General features: G+C 32.7%; 1 protein-coding gene across 8 annotated transcripts in view; it reads right to left on the bottom strand.

The window, feature by feature from the left end:
* The window catches only part of KLHL13 (kelch like family member 13), a gene marked incomplete at both ends in the record, with an annotated part of 394,445 nt that overhangs the window by 29,273 nt on the left and 348,614 nt on the right, over positions 1–16,558 (bottom strand). For 5 of the 8 annotated variants that reach the window (XM_080718602.1, XM_080718601.1, XM_080718597.1 and 2 more), the window contains one exon: positions 4,838–4,979. In XM_080718602.1, coding sequence (XP_080574728.1) covers positions 4,838–4,979 — 142 coding nt within the window. Of the gene's footprint in view, positions 1–4,837; positions 4,980–10,216; positions 10,273–16,558 lie in introns of those variants that run through there. The other 3 variants (XM_080718603.1, XM_080718604.1, XM_080718600.1) reach the window with 2 other exon arrangements.

Raw genomic sequence — 16,558 nt, 5'->3', positions numbered from 1 at the left:
AACTCTAGATGAAGAAGAAACCTTAGATGAGCAAATAAAGTGACCTATCTAAAGTTGATGGGAGAGGGAAAGAGGGAAATTCCCTAATGTATATGATGTACATTCACAAACATATTATAGTCAATCAGTAAGTCAAACATGAGAAGAAGAGAGAGGGAGGGAATGAGGTAGGAATTGAGAAGGGCTAAATGAGTGATGTGTACATGTAAACCTTTACCATCTTGTACTCCATTAACATGTGCAACTACAATGCAACAGAAAAAATTTAAAAACAAAAAAGAAAACAATCTAATGGTAAATCATTAACAAATAGTTTTTCATATGCATAAAATCTTTAAAATATATAAAACGAAATGACAAATGTTTAAAAATATATATATGGTTAACCTGATTTAATCATTATAAAATGGGCATGCATTATTTTAATGCATACACATTATTTAAATAGATATCATTATTTCAATATTACATAATTATATATAATTTTATGTATCAGATATAAAATAATTCCAAAAAAGAGAAAAAGAAACACTTTATAGAGAGGTACCTGTCAACCTAATTTACATTATGATGTGAGACTATAATGTACCAATAAAATCATATTTTGAAAAATATTAATTATTATGAATAGTTGGCCACACAAAATAAAGTAAGGACATTCACTGAAGAAGAAATGAGTGTAAGAACACTAATATATGTCTAGAAGATACTGGAAAATCAGGAGTCTTCCAAGTGTTTTCTCTGACCCTTTACCCTACTAACTACTCATATAATGCTGTAGGAAAGATTACATGGTTGAATGAAAAAATGATTGCAAATTTTTAGGCTAGTTATGGCAAAACAGTGAGGGGCCATGAAATTGAAGGTACACACAAAAAATGTAAACCATGTACCAGATAAGGGATTTGTTTCTAGAATATATATATAATGTAAATTCTTACTACTGAGTACTAAAAAATAAAAAAGGCCTGACTGAAAATGAGCAAAGAATCTAAATAGACATTTCTCCAAAGGTAACATAAAAGTACAATAAGCACAAATTAAAAGTTGTTCAATTTTATTAGCAATCAGGGAAATGCAAGTAAAAATCAGAAGCACTACTTGATCTTATAAAGATAGCCATAATCAAAAAACAGATAAGTGCTGGTAAGCATGTTAAAAAAATGAAAAACTTCTACAATGTCAGTGTAGATATAAAATGGTGCAGCCACTTTATAAAACATTCTGGCATTTATTCAAAAAGTAAAAACCAGAATTCCATAGAGCCAAGTAATTTCATTCCTTGGTATCTACCAAAGAGAAATGAAATTGTTAGTTGTATAAATGAAAATGTTAGTTGTACAAATGATAGTTGTATAGGAAAAATAATAGCAGTGTTATTCATAAGTCAAAATATGGAAAAATTAAAATATTTGACAATGGATGAACAAAATGGGGTATATCCATATAATGGAATAATACTGAACCACAGAAGGGCAAGAATGATGCTGCGCTAAGTACTCCTTCAATAAAAGAGTAATATCTAGAATATACAGAGAATTCAAGAAACTCACCATTAAGAAAACAAATAACCCAATTAAAAAATGAGCAAGTGAACTAAATAAAAACTTCTCAAAGGAAGAAACTTAAATGGCAAATAAATGTATAAAAAATGTTCAACATCATTTAGCAATCAGAGAGATGAAAATCAAAACTACTCTGAGATTTCACCCAACTCCAATTAGAATGGCCATCATTCAAAACAAAACAATAACAAATGCTGGTTAGAATGTAGAGAAGTGGTAACTGTAATACATTATAAGTGGAATTGCAAATTAGTGCAACTACTTTGGAAAACAGTATGAAGGATACTCAAAAGAATGGAAACAAACTGACCATGTGATCCAGCAATACCACTTCTGGGTATCTACACTAAAGAAACCAAACTACCAAACTAATGCATGCATATCTATGTTGGTAGCCCCACAACACACAATTGCCAAACCTTGGAACCAGTCAAGATGTCCATCAACAGATGAATGGATTAAAAACCTATGAAATATATACACAATGGAATTTTACTCAGCCATGAAGAAGAAAAAAAATTACATGATTTGTGGGGAAATGGATGGAACTGGAGAAGAACATTATGCTAAGTGAGATTAGTTAATCTCAAAAAGTAAAAAATTGGATGCTATCTTTAATATGCAGAAGCTAGGGAGAAAAAGGGTCATAGGAAGAACTCTACATGAAGAAGGAGAAATCACAGATGAGCAAATAGGGTAACCTAACTGAGGGGGAAAGAGGGAAATACTCTAATATACATGATGTACATTCGCAAACATATTGAAGTCAGTCAATAAGCCCAAACATGAGAATGAGGGAGAGGGAGGGAATTAGAGAAGGGCTAAATTAATGATGTGTACATGTATGTCTCTTCCATTTTGTACCCCATTAATATGTATGATAACAATATACCAATAAAAAACGAGTATGTTGCATACTACAACACGGACAACCCTTGGGAACATTATGACAAGTAAAAGAAGCCAGTCAGGAAATATAATATGCTACATAATTCCACTTATATGAAATACTTAAAACAAGCAGCAGTATAGAGACAGATTAATAATTGCCCAGGTTTGAGAAAATAGTTAGGGACAGATGGAAAGTGTTAAAAGATTTAGATTTTTTCTTATCTTTTCTTTCTTTCTTTCTTTCTTTCTTTCTTTCTTTCTTTCTTTTTTTAGCACGATAGATTGAACCCAGGGTTTTGCACAAGCTAGGTAAGCTACGTACCACTAAGGTACAATCCTCTTTCTGAGGTGATAATATTCCATAATTGACCAATTTACTGGAGTGATAGTTCCACAATTCTGTGACTACACTTAAAACATTTAAGCTAAGTGTGGTGGTGCATGTCTATATTCCTAGTACTTGGGAGGCTGTGACTGGAGAATCACAGTTTCAAGGGCAGCCTCAACTACTTAGCAAGGCCCTCTGCAATGTAGTGAGAACTTGTTTCTAAATAAAAAAAAATAAAATACCTCAGAGGTAAAATTCCCTGGGTTCAATCCAGTGTAACACACACACACACACACACACACACACACACACACACACACACACACCAAAAAAACTCACATTGAATTATATATTTTCTATTAGCGAATTTTATAGTAAGGTAATTATATATTAATTAATCTAGTATTTTAAAAATTAAAGGTGCTATGAAAAGTTTAATTCAAAGTATTACCATAGGATTGGTTAGTAAAAGAAAGATACTGCTAATCCTGGATAATCTTTTAAACTTGTTATTGCCGTATTGTAATTGTACATGAAAGTAAGATTCATAATGATATGCTTCTATAAGCACATAACATTATTTGGTCTATTTCTTTCCCATATATTAGTAGGGCAACAATAACTGCCTAGAAAAAACACATGATTATAAACATGCAAGGGTACAAATATAGTGGAGAGTAAAGGTGTCATTATTTTTTCTATATTTTATTTTTAAAAGCTCATTAATATACCAAAATATGTTTCTCTCAGGCTTTTTCTAACTGCTTGTATCATTCTCTTATCCCATAGCTTTGGGACACTAACAACTATGCCACTTACATAGCACTAAAGACATCGGAAGATGGAAAGCTTTGCCTTACATTTTTTAATGATGTGCAGAGGACAATGAACCTTAAAACCTAGCTCCCATTAGAAATTGAAATATTGACAAGTTATGTTATATGGATGTACATTTATTTTACATTGCAATATACCAATGAAATTAAATAAATTGGAATATTGGAAAAATGAAATTTTACTGGATCCACAGATTGAAGCTAGAAGGAAATATAGAGATACCTTAGACAAGAGACATATTTTGAAATAAGGAAACTGAAGTCCAGGAAAATTACATTAAACACTGAGGTCACACAGCAAGTGTACGATGCATATCTCATTAGAATGTATGCTAATTTATTGTAATGGTTCTTGCCCAAGGGTATTGTGAAATTCACCTGGGGATATTTCACTTAAATTCAAATTTAGAAAGGCATATTTTCATCATTTTACTAAGCAGAGAAGACTGATCTAATTTAACTTTATCTACATGACAGATGACTTTTATGGCCATCCAGTGTTATATCATTCTCTAATTCAGCAATGCTCAGAGAGGTCAGTGAATGTGGAGAAAGGTCAGAAAGGTCAGAAGCACTCGGGAGGCTATTCTCTAGCCTAAATAGCTCCAGCATGCTGGGTTTTGTGTTCTTTTGGCTTTCTGCCCCCTACTTTCATGTTAGTTATTAGTAAGGGGGATTTATATCCAGCAGGTTTCACCCTACTCCCATACCTACAATTGCCAAAGTCTATTGAGACACTAAATAAATATGATCTTTATAACTATGACAAAGATGAGAGTAGAGTAGGTTATGTGTACGGAAATAGAAAACTTAGTGTAGGGACCTTGTGATATTTATTTTGGCTACTGTGTAATAGAGTCAATGTTGCCAGACAGGATATTTTTAAAGAAAGTGACTTGCTAGTACAATGTTCTTTATATAACAATACAAATAATGAATTCTGGGAATGTCTTCTAACTCAGAAAGGTATGCATTCCTCCATCCAGATTTCCCTCCTGGTGATTTTTTATTTTGTTTTTCTAAGTAATAAGCTTTATTTTTGGCATAATATTTTATATTAACAGTAAAACTGAGTAGGAAACACAGAGAATTCTCATATATCTTCCATACCTTTCCCTACACATCCTTAACCTCCCCTAATATGAACATTCTACACCACAAAAACCCTAGTATGTTTTAAAGGTGTGTAAATACTGCCACAGGACAGGTTAGATTACCTGTAACACCACAGAACTGTGGGTATTGCTGGTAAAGATGCGTGTGGTTCCAGCCTTGGAAGACTGCAAATGGGAAGAGAGGCCCATTTCGCTGTTTCCAAGGGATAATTTCATGTGTTGGTCTTCCTCCTCCACAAGAGATCTGAAAATTGTTTAAAAGCAGAAAAAAAAGCAAATTAAAATTGTAGAATTCACAATACTGTTTTTCTAAGAAAAATACTGTCACTATCATCTGACTAAGGAATATACTGGTTTGTTTCACTCTATTTTAGGCTCATATTGCTTTATATCATAAAACATGTATTTAGGCCAAGCATGGTGGCACAGGCTTGTAATCCCTATACTTGGGAGCCTGAGACAGAAGGACTGCAGGTTTGCAGCCAGCTTCAGCTACTTGTGAGGCCCTCTGCAATTTTGTGAGACCCTGATTCAACATAAAGAATAAAATTAGGGCTTGTGGATGTGGCTTGGAGGTAGAATGCCCCTGGGTTCAATCCCAGTACTGCAAAATATGTGTGTGTGTGTGTGTGTGTGTGTGTGTGTGTGTGCGCGTGCACATGTATGTATTTAGAAAACACTTTTCAAGTCAAGTCAGAAACTATAGATAAAACCAAGAAATCAACTTCAAAAAGTACTTCAAAATACAATCATATTTTGGGTATTTTATTGTTCAGACAGCAATACGAAGAAATTGTATTATTCACAATTAAGCTTAATTTGAAATATCTAAATTTAGAAAGATAAAACTAATAGCTAACATTTATTGAATATTGACTGCGTATCTGGTACTCACCAGTAATTTTACACATATGAGTTCATGCAATCCTTAAAGAATCCAATGGAATGGGCTCTATTATTATCTTTTTATTAAGGGTAGGGATAACAAGAAAAAGAAGGGTTAAAATAATTAATTTAGGGCCACAGCATTATTAAAGTGACTGGTGCAGGATTTGAATGTAGGTTTAGTCTGCTTACAACTTCAAAGGACTTATTAATTAAAGTCAAAGATTAACTGTTATACATTGATACATTGCTTCCTCCTCTGATATTAGTAATAGTTCTAGTCAACCCTAAATTAATGAAACTTTACAAATAAAATAATTATTTTTCTAGCAGTATCCCTCAGTTAGTTGGATATTGTTTATCTTCTATAATTTAGTGGCATTTCCATCTCTTCAAATAAATAAAAGATAAAGATAAATACAAAATAATTTCATATGCATTATAACAAGAATTATTTTCAGAGGCCATAAGAAAAGAATGAAGAACCTGTAGTCAGCAGATCACTTAATTGCCCAGGAAATATAACAATATATTTGATACTTAAATGGCCCCATTTAGGTTACATGTCAATATGATCCACGCTATGATGTGAAACTATACCAATAAAATAAAAACTGTTAAACTTGTATTCTTCCTTAGAAAAGGCTTTGTGTCTCCTTTTTATACATGGCTAAAATTGTTTTCATTCATTATTATTATTATTATTATCATCATCATTATTATTGTTATTTTGTTTTCAGCATTCTTTTTCACATGTCTAAATTTTATTATTATTATTTTTTTATTATTATTATTCATTATTATCTTTCTTTCATACATGGCAAACATTGTTTCTGGATCACCATCCTAATAATACAAAGGACACAGTTCTAAACTGGTTTGTGCATTTATTCTATACCCTGCTAAAATAAACATTAAGGGAAAAGAAAAATGGATTTAAATGTGCTTCATTTTATCTATTTGTTATTTCCTAAATTTTGAATTATTTCCTTTTTTAGTTTAACTATGCAATCTCATAAAGATTGTACTTTTTCCTATAATATCTATAACCTGAGTTGCTCAGTTTTAACAAGAAAAAAGTTTCAAGATTATGCCATATTTTATATAAAGATCTTACTTTTTAAATTCTGAAGCCAATCAAAAGGTTTTAAATTTTGCAATAATTAGCAAAAATTCTAGGCATAATTGTGACATCGATTCTTCTTAATGATATTAGAGCCATACTATAACAGAAATGATTAATAATATATAACCATGTTTTATTCAGTTCTCATGGATATTTAATAGAAAATAATTTAAATAAAATTTTAACAAGCATAAGATAAAGTGAATAGATCCATCCACTAGAATTTTAGGTGTAGCTTTAAAAACTAAATTACAAATATAATATATAGCACACACATACACTTTTCAGTAGCTTTTTTGGACAGATATTTAATGTTAAGGAATCAATGGGAAAACTCAGAAAAACACTGATGGTGAGTAGTGTCTCTTCTCAGAAAATTCCTATTCATTACTTTAACAGGACATTCAAATAGACTTTTATAAGAATCTATATTTCTTACAGAGTCTGGCATGAGAGGCTTAATATATGTCCTCTGAGTGAAGACACAATCTCATTTCTCTGTATCATTCCAAAGACATTTTTTATCATGCAGTGTTTAAATGACTATCAATTATAATTTTCACAAAACTATAGAAAGGACAGGAATAAAGCTTAAGTTACATTGTCCTTCTAACATTTCCTGGAAATTGCTTTTGTGAATAAACTATAGATAACAACTTTTTTACTTGTTATTTGTATCTTGCTCTTAAAATAAAGAAGCAGAGCCGGGCGTGGTGGCACACACTTGTAATCCCCACGCTTGGGAGGTGGAGACAGGAGGATAGCGCAGGTTCTAAACAAGCCTTGCTGGCTTAAGATATCCTGTTTCCAAATAAAATATAAATAGGTCTGGGAGTGTAGCCGGGAGGTAGAAGGGTTCCATCTCCAGTACCACCAAAAAAAAAAAATTAAGAAGCAGAATGTGAAAATGCAGCCTTTTCTTGGCACCATAATATTGCTGGATTTCTAATTAATTATTTTAAAAGCTGAAGAAGCCGTCACTAAATTCATCTTTTCATGACTTTTTGTCAGCATCTTTTTGACTTCTTAACATGCCAAACACTCCCTATTATTTCTGCATCAGTAATATTACATGCCATGTCAACATTCTGAGCAAATATAAGAGTGTCTTCTATCTCCTTTGTGAAGAGTGTTGCTCTTCAACAATGCAAGGAGGTGACATCTTTCTGCAAATCCCAAGCCACAATTATATAAGATTATGCTTAAGGAAATGATTACCCAAGTAATTCCAAGAACAACAAAAAAACTCTTTTTATTAAAAAGTCTGTTTTTCTTTTAAGTCATATAGTTAAAAGCAATATACATGACAGTGGTTCTCAATAGAAGAAAGAATGGAAGGCATTTTGCCACCCCCACACACATTTGACAATGTCTTGAGACACTTTTCATTGTAGCAACTGGTGAAGGGGCATGCAATTACTATCATCTCTTGGGATGATACTAAACATGCTACAATACACAGGACAGTTCTGTATGTCAATGATGTTCTCAAGCACAAATGTCAAGAATGCTAAGGTTGAGATACCCTGATATAGAGGGACTGAGATCTTCATGAAAAGCTTCTCAAGAAATTTCATGTTTTAAACAATTTCCCAGTCCTCCAGTTTACTCTATGAAGAATTACAATAGATAACTAAAAAAGGCTTTGAAGTTTATAAGCCAAATACATAGCCAAATACATAGCACACCTTTTGTTTTATGTAAGTTCATGTATTAATAATGATTTCTTGATTCTGCTTAAAAATTATTACCCAAAATCACTTTTACATACCAAGTTAGAATCTGATGAATCTTGTCCAGATAGTCACATTTCATCAGTACTACAAAAATATTCCAGGAAAAGACTATTCATCAATTTTCTCTCTAAAAATTAAATCTCTTTTTCCTACAACATTAAAGTCTTCATATTGCTGTCAAAACACTCTTGTCTACTAGAAACATCTTATTTTCAAAACAGTGACCACAGAACTCAATATCAATCTTTCACAAAGTGTGCATGAATCACTTAATTATGCTCGATCAAAAAACAATTATATTTTTGAAGAGAATTAGGTTCACGTTAGAAGTACTATCTAGTAATTTTACTGAAAGCATTACAAACATGGTCACACTGCATATATGCAAACCATGGCATTTCTTTTACTGTAGTTTCTGAACTAAGCAATTGTTACGTGTTAAAAATGATATAAAATTGTAATCTTGCCTCAAATTTTCCATATTTTAACAATTACTCCAAACAAAACATATGTAAATGATATGAGCACATAATTCACAAAGAGAGTACAATGGTTAACAGATAGAAACATTCTCAGTCTCATAACTATTACAGAATATGCAAATTAAAATATTCTTTCTTTAAACCTATAAAATTATCAGAGTAGGGTAGAAGGTACACTCTCAAAATTGCTAGTGCAGACCTATATTAAGCACCTACTGTCTACACAGGTTGTTCATCCAACTGAGTATTTTAAATGAAATTCAAATATGTCGTTTACAAAGAATGATTATATAAGTTTAATTTGGTAAAGACTGTACAAAGAAAAGTATATTTAATTTATTATATAGCAAATGTATTTGTTGGTATGTCTCATGGGGAGAGTACTTAATTGTGCCATTGGAATCCAAAGCCATAAAGAATATTCTAACACTGCTAAATCTTCAGACCAAAATGCATCTCCCCAAATCATCATAACCAGTATTTTTGTGTTAAAAAATGAGGCTAAAATATATTGGTAAGCTATAAATCGAACATATCACTTTGTTGAGTTCGATTACTACAAACAAACACCACTTCATGTTATACCGAAAACCAGGTATAATCAAATTTTATTGTCAAGGAACAGGGAACATTTTGGTGCTTCTCAAAATTATTAGCATATAAATGCAGTAGGATGCATGACTTTCTTAGGAGAAAGGTTACCTGTGTCAACTCATGCATCAGCACATTAACATCTAGCTCACACCACATAAAGAGCAACACATCGATAGGGCTGTGAAGAAAATAGTTTTTTTTTTTAATACTTTACTGCATTGTTTGTAATTTGTGAGAAAGGGAAAAAAGAAATGAATTTTCAAAAGCTGAAAAATGCAAAAGTATATGTAAACATTTATTTTTTTTCTCTAGCTACCTATTGCTTTCATAGCATTTCTTTCTGTTAGCCACCACTTCTTTATAGAGGTTAAATCTAACAATGTATTTTAAAAGAAAGATTTCACTGTAACAAAAGAGTGGGGTCTTTTGAGTTAGTGTTCTATGTATTATACAAATATTTTAAGGTTAATTATATTATCATAACTTAAAGTTACAGCCAGTGGATCTGTATACAGTTACAACAACAGGAACAAATCAAAACAAAAATAAGAAAGCCATAATGGTTTAATAATACTCAAAACAAGTTGGTAAATCAAGGCATTGACTCATGCTTTCAACCACCCATCCCCCAGGAAAATAAAATATTTCTCACACTCACAAGTTAAAAAGAAAATCAAGAAAAATGTTTTCTTCAAGGAAGCACTCCCCCTCCATTAGCTTTTCTGCTCTGAAACAGAAGTGTCTACTAGCAGCCGCATTTGCTGAGTGGAATATTTCTTGTGATAAAGTTGCATGGCAGGTGGAGGAGAAATTTTGCCACCTGTTCTCATACTCATATGAATTTGAGTGCTAAATCTGTCGAGGTATTTTCTTCCATCTCTGAGAAATGAATTAAAACTTAAGATGGTAGAGGTCATCTCTCATTGGTTTTCAGTTAAATTCAAAGTATGCATATTGCATTTAATTTTAAAGATACTAATGACTTTTCTACTCTCCCTCCCCATTCCTCCAAAACAAAATCGAGTGCACACCAACTTCCATTATGAAAAGCACGAAAACATGTTTTAAATAAAAATCAGAAATAAAATTTCCAACTCCTAAAGTTAACATTTATAAAATTAGTTCGTCATTTTCACTGAAAAATGACAAAAACTTAAAACTTCAAGTATCAAAAGTTATGTGCCTCCATTAAAATATTTATGGACTCATAATATGAGAAAATTGCAAATATCAAAGGAATCAGTCTCTAAGAAGGCATAAATTAATTGATGTTGAAGAAATAATAAGGCATCTCTTTAACAGAATGTCTGTCTAAAAGAAATCAAGAAAAACAAAGCTTTTATTAGTTATTCATATTTTATTATTTTATACTTATTGTTGCAATGTAATTATGTATTATAGTAAGATCCAAAGTGATACAGATATATATGCACAGCACACATCATTTGGTTATTTGTATTTTTTTTGTTGTTGTTGGTACTGGGGATGGAACCCTTCTACCTCCGGGCTACAATCCCAGGCCTATTTTATATTTTTATTTGGAAACAAGAGTCTCTTAAGCCAGCAAGGAGCTTTGAAACTGTGCCATCCTCCTGTCTCCCCCTCCCAAGCGCGGGGATTACAAGCGTGCCCACCATGCCCGGCAAGGGTTATTTGTATTTTAATGACATAGCTATAAGTACATTATTGTATACCTGAAATAATTTTGCTAATGAAAATCTTTAGCATAAATGACAATAAATTAGCTGCTATCTTTCCAACACTTTCTTTTTTATTGTAGCAATGTACCAGAATCCACAAAAGAGAAAATATGATCAAGGTGATAGAATTATATTATAAAATGATTTTACAAAATACAAAAATTATTGTGCACACTTCTTATATGCATATATTGGTCATATTTTAAATAGAATCACATTAATAAATAGCTGGTGTCCATTTTAACATAGGAATTAGATCATTCACTCAGCACCTGGTGTGTTCTAGGCTTTGTGCCAGGCATGCTCTAGTATGCTACTTAATCCTCATGACAATCACATTTTAAAGACAGCGACCTGCAGCTCAGAGAGTTTAAGGCCTCACCACGAGTCTGATAACTTTTATTTGAACCCACTTCTGAACCCAAAGATCACATTCTTTTCATTATACTAAGCCTAAAAAATTAAAATACTAAATTCTAGTAACTGTAAAGTAATTCACATTTCAATGCTCAATTTATAAATAAAAGGAGAATATTAAAGAGATAATCTTTTAGAGACAAGTAATTTTCTGGATTACCTCATTCAATTTTAGACTATTTTCTTTGGCAGAAGGCAGATAGAAAAAAAATGGTTAATATGTATGGGGATCAGTTCTATAGGAAGAATAACTTCCAGTGTTCTATAGCACAATTGGCTTAATATGGTTGGCAAGAATAAACTGAAGATTTTAAAATAGCTAGTAAAGAGAGAGGATTTGGAATATTCCCAAAACAAAAATAAAGATAAATATCTGAGGTGTTGGATATTTCAATTACACACTGTATACATGTAGTGAGATGTCACACTGAATCACATAAATATGTACAATGACTATGTCTCACTTAAAGATAAAATAGATAAAAAAGATAAAAAATCTCAGCTACTTGCGAATCTGAGGCAGGATTGCATGAGCTCAGTAATTTGAGGCCAACCTAGGCAACACAGCAAGACCCTGACTCAAAAAGTAAAAAATATAAATATATTTTAAAAATAAAATTGTCCATTTTATTGCTATATTTGCATAAAAACAATATAAGTGCTAAAAATTTCTCCCAATGCATATGGGGTGAGGAGAAAGTACATCCTAAAATATAATCCAGATCAAATTTAGGGAGGATTTTATATTACTGATATCAGCATTTTAAAGAACAGCTTCAGAATTCCAAAGCCAACCATCACAATCACAGAAATAGCACCATGACACAGATGAAGGAGTTGGGCTAGACAAATGGAATGACAAATGATACCCCATTAGATAACTATAACAGGATGAAAGTTAATTATCCAAACCGAAAAGCATTTGCACTGAATATCTCAATCCTGTCCTTGAAAAACTGTAAAATTAATGTTTGTTCCCTTTATCTACCATATTTCAAGACTTTAGTTTCATTTCATCTTTTAAAATTCATATATTAATTAAACTATATCAAGTCTCATGCATCTTGATCAAAAATTCAATTTAGGAAGCTTGGTTTCTATATGATTTTTCATTCTTCAAACTTCTTATAATGTTGTGATTAAAAACAAGATACTTATATGAACAGATAGGTAGATAGGTAGATGGATGGCAGACAGAATATGAAATAATCCACTCTACTTGTTGAAGTAGAAATAAAAGAGTAAAAAAATAATGAACTGTTGAATTCTGATTCTTTACCAACTATACAACAACAACAAAAAACCAGTATGATGGAACACAGCTGTAACCATAGTACTTGGGAGGCTGAGACAGGAGGATCAAAAGTTTGAGGCCAACATGAGCAACTTGGTGAGACCCTGTTTCAAAATTAAAAAATAACCAGGCATGGTGGTGCATGACTGTAACCCTAATACATGGGAGGATGAGACAGGAGGATTGCAGGTTTGACGTCAGCCTCAGCAACTTAATAAAACCCCATTTCAAAATAAAAACTTAATTTAAAAGGGCTAGGGATGTAGTTCAGAGGTAGAATAACCTTGAGTTCAGTACTCAGTACACATTGTACATATTTATGTGATTCAGTGTGACATCTCACTACATGTATACAGTGTGTAATTGAAAAAGTCCCACCAATTTTATTTATTCAAACCCGACAATAAATATAGCAAATCTTAGCCTTGATAAATGATTTTTCTCCTAAAATGCCATCATGTCCCACTATTTTACTATAATCCTTGAAAACCATTTTAACAAATGGGCTGAGAGTATAACTCAACTCAGTGGTAGAATGCCCATGGGTTCACTCCTTAGTACCACACAAGCACACACACACACACACACACACACACACACACACACACACACACTCATTTAAAGTTTCCTTGCCTTGAAGAAGCCATATAAGATGAGAAAGTGCACAAGTGGTAGTGGTACTAGTAAGAGGGCTATATGTAGAAGTGGGCTGGGAGAAACAGTAATGTGCTCTCATTACTGTGAATAGTCCCTCTCCCAGTGCAGAGGAAATAGTTACAATCCTCTGACTGCATGCAAACTCTAGAGCAGAAACCTCCACCCTACTCCTAGCACCAAGCCTGCACATTGAGAAGTCTTGCTACCCCTGCAGCAGTGAGCTTGCCTTCTCCTTCTCCCAATCCCAGAATGAAGAAACTGAAATGGGTACTCCAGTATCTTTAGCATCCAGGCCAACTTTCTCTACAGGCCCTTGCTTCCAGAGGATTTTTGAACCAAGGTGTCATTTTACTCCCATTATCTGAAACTCAACAACTCTGAGATTTGACTATTATGTACTTAAAAAAAGAGCATGTTGGGAAAAATTAGGTTTCACCTGCCTAAAATTTCAATTTATTATATATTCAAATATCCAAGTTATCCAATTTTAAAGTTTATTTTAAGGGTAGATTCCATAAACTCAAAAATCAATTAGAAGTGACAGAGACAACTCCATTTGAGAACAAGATAATCATTAATCAACTAGTTTTTAAAAGTGATGGAAATCTTACCCTTTTATGAATTTCCAGTTATATTCAACTTTACAAAGTCATGATCAGTTCTTGAATGCATATTTATTTTTCTTTTAAAAAGAAACATGAAAACACCAAACAATAAAACTTACAGCACAATAAGCATTGCATTCCATGTTTTAAGGACATAATTAGGAACTCTAAAAGTCCCACCAATTTTATGTATTCAAACTCGACAATAAATATAACAAATCTTAGCCTTGATAAATGATTTTTCTCCTAAAATGCCATCATGTCCCACTATTTTACTATAATTCTTGAAAACCATTTTAACAAACATCACTATAATATTCAGTTCTATATCAAAAAGTAATTTCAGCCAGAGACAGGAGGATCGCGCAGGTTGGACGCCAGCCTCGCTGGCTTCAGAGATCCTGTTTCCAAATAAAATATAAAATAGGTCTGGAAGTGTGGCCCAGAGATAGAAGGGTTCCATCCCCAGTACCACCAAAGAAAAGTAATTTCATAATCTTGCCATAGACAATTCTATTAATGTAAATTAAAAATTGTTTTACAAAACACACTTGTATGTCTTTGACCATAGCACATTAACTCTAAGGAAAAAATCAGTTGAGAAAATTATTTTGTACTATGACTATATATGATTACTTGAACTATTAAAAATGTGCCATGTTTTTCTAGAAGAAAGACTGGTGACTTGGGGTGGGAGAAGGATGCAAATTTTAAATATTTGGGGAATATTCTTCTTTGAAGGTAAAATTGTTTTAGGAGAACCATGGTCCCTGGCTTAAGAAGGTTATGTGTTCTTAGGTAGAACAACATATTATAGACAGATGATATTATATACATATACATATGTTTTTATATTTTTATTAGTACATTGTAATTATACATCAAAATGAGGTTCAAAATAATACAAACATACATACACATATCACTTAGTGTATTTTTCCCACATCCCACCCCTCTACTACCATTCCTTCCATTCTCATACATGCTACTGAGATTGGTATTTATAAATTCATATGTAGACATAACATTTAATCTTTAAGCTGTTTCTTTCCCCAATCCTCTTTTTCCTTTCCCCTAACCCTTACACTATTCTATGGGTCTCTTTCCTCATTTCTCTGAACTCCTTTTTGTTTCCTATTTTCTCTCTAGCTTCCTTGTGTGAAAGAATACATATAACTCTTGAGTTCCTAAAACTGGCTGATCTCATTTAGCATAATATTCTCTAGTGAGAAAATATTCCTACAAAAACATAATTTCATTTTTCTTTATGACTAAAATCCCTTTGTGTATGTACATCATATTCGTTCTTTTTTTTTTCTTTTTTTGTGGTACTGATGATAGAACCCATGGGCATTCTACCTCCAAGCTACACCCCCTGCCCTATTTTTAATTCTTTATTTTTTTGAAACAGGGTCTCACTGAGTTGCAAAGGGCCTCACTAAGTAGCTGAGGCTGTCCACGAACCACGATCCTCCGGTCTCAGCCTCCCGAATGCTGGGATTACAAGTGTGTGCCACCATGCCCGGCTTATCATATTCTCTTTATCCATTCATCTATTGATGGACATCAATGTTGCCTCTATAATTTTGATATTATGAATTGTGTTGCTATAAACATGGATATGCATAAATCACTATAGTATTCTAACTTAATTCTTTTGGAAAGAATAGCTGGGTCATATGGTGGTTCTACTCCTAGTAAAAGTTTTTTTTTTTTTTTCAGGTCTGGGGATGGAACCCACGGGTATTCAACCTCGGAGCTACACCCCCTACCCTATTTTTTTTATTATTTCAAAACAGGGTCTCACTAAGTTGTGGAGTGCCTCACTAAGTAGCTGAGGTTGTCTGCAAATCCCAATCCTCAGGTTTCAGCCTCCCAAGTGAATGCTGGGTTTACAAGCATGCGACACCACGCCCAGCTAAAAGCTTTTTAAACTTGTTTTTCTAGGAGAGAGGTGTTCTTTTTTGGTATTGAGGATTGACAAGGCTTCGTGCACTGAGCTGAGAGGCCATATCATTTTGATGAAATCTCAGAGTATGCATCAGGCATTAAAATGTATTCATAATTTAAACAGAATTTTTAAACTGAATATAACTGGAGTATTTTCAGGTTGTATACATGTTTTGAATAAGTGCTATAAATTGTGGAGTAATTATGAAGCGCTGCTTTAATTTGTTTGAAATATTTGGAAAGAAACACTCCTTTCTTTCCTTCCATACAGACCTTTAAAATGTTTCTCACCCAAATATAAAATTTTTTGGTGGTACTGGGATTCCTGGAAACCCTTCTACCTCCGGGCTATACTCCCAGACCTACTTTATACTTTT

Source organism: Muscardinus avellanarius, assembly GCF_963383645.1.
Source record: "Muscardinus avellanarius genome assembly, chromosome: X".
Taxonomy (NCBI): domain Eukaryota; kingdom Metazoa; phylum Chordata; class Mammalia; order Rodentia; family Gliridae; genus Muscardinus; species Muscardinus avellanarius.
This window is presented reverse-complemented; position numbering and strand designations above follow the sequence as displayed.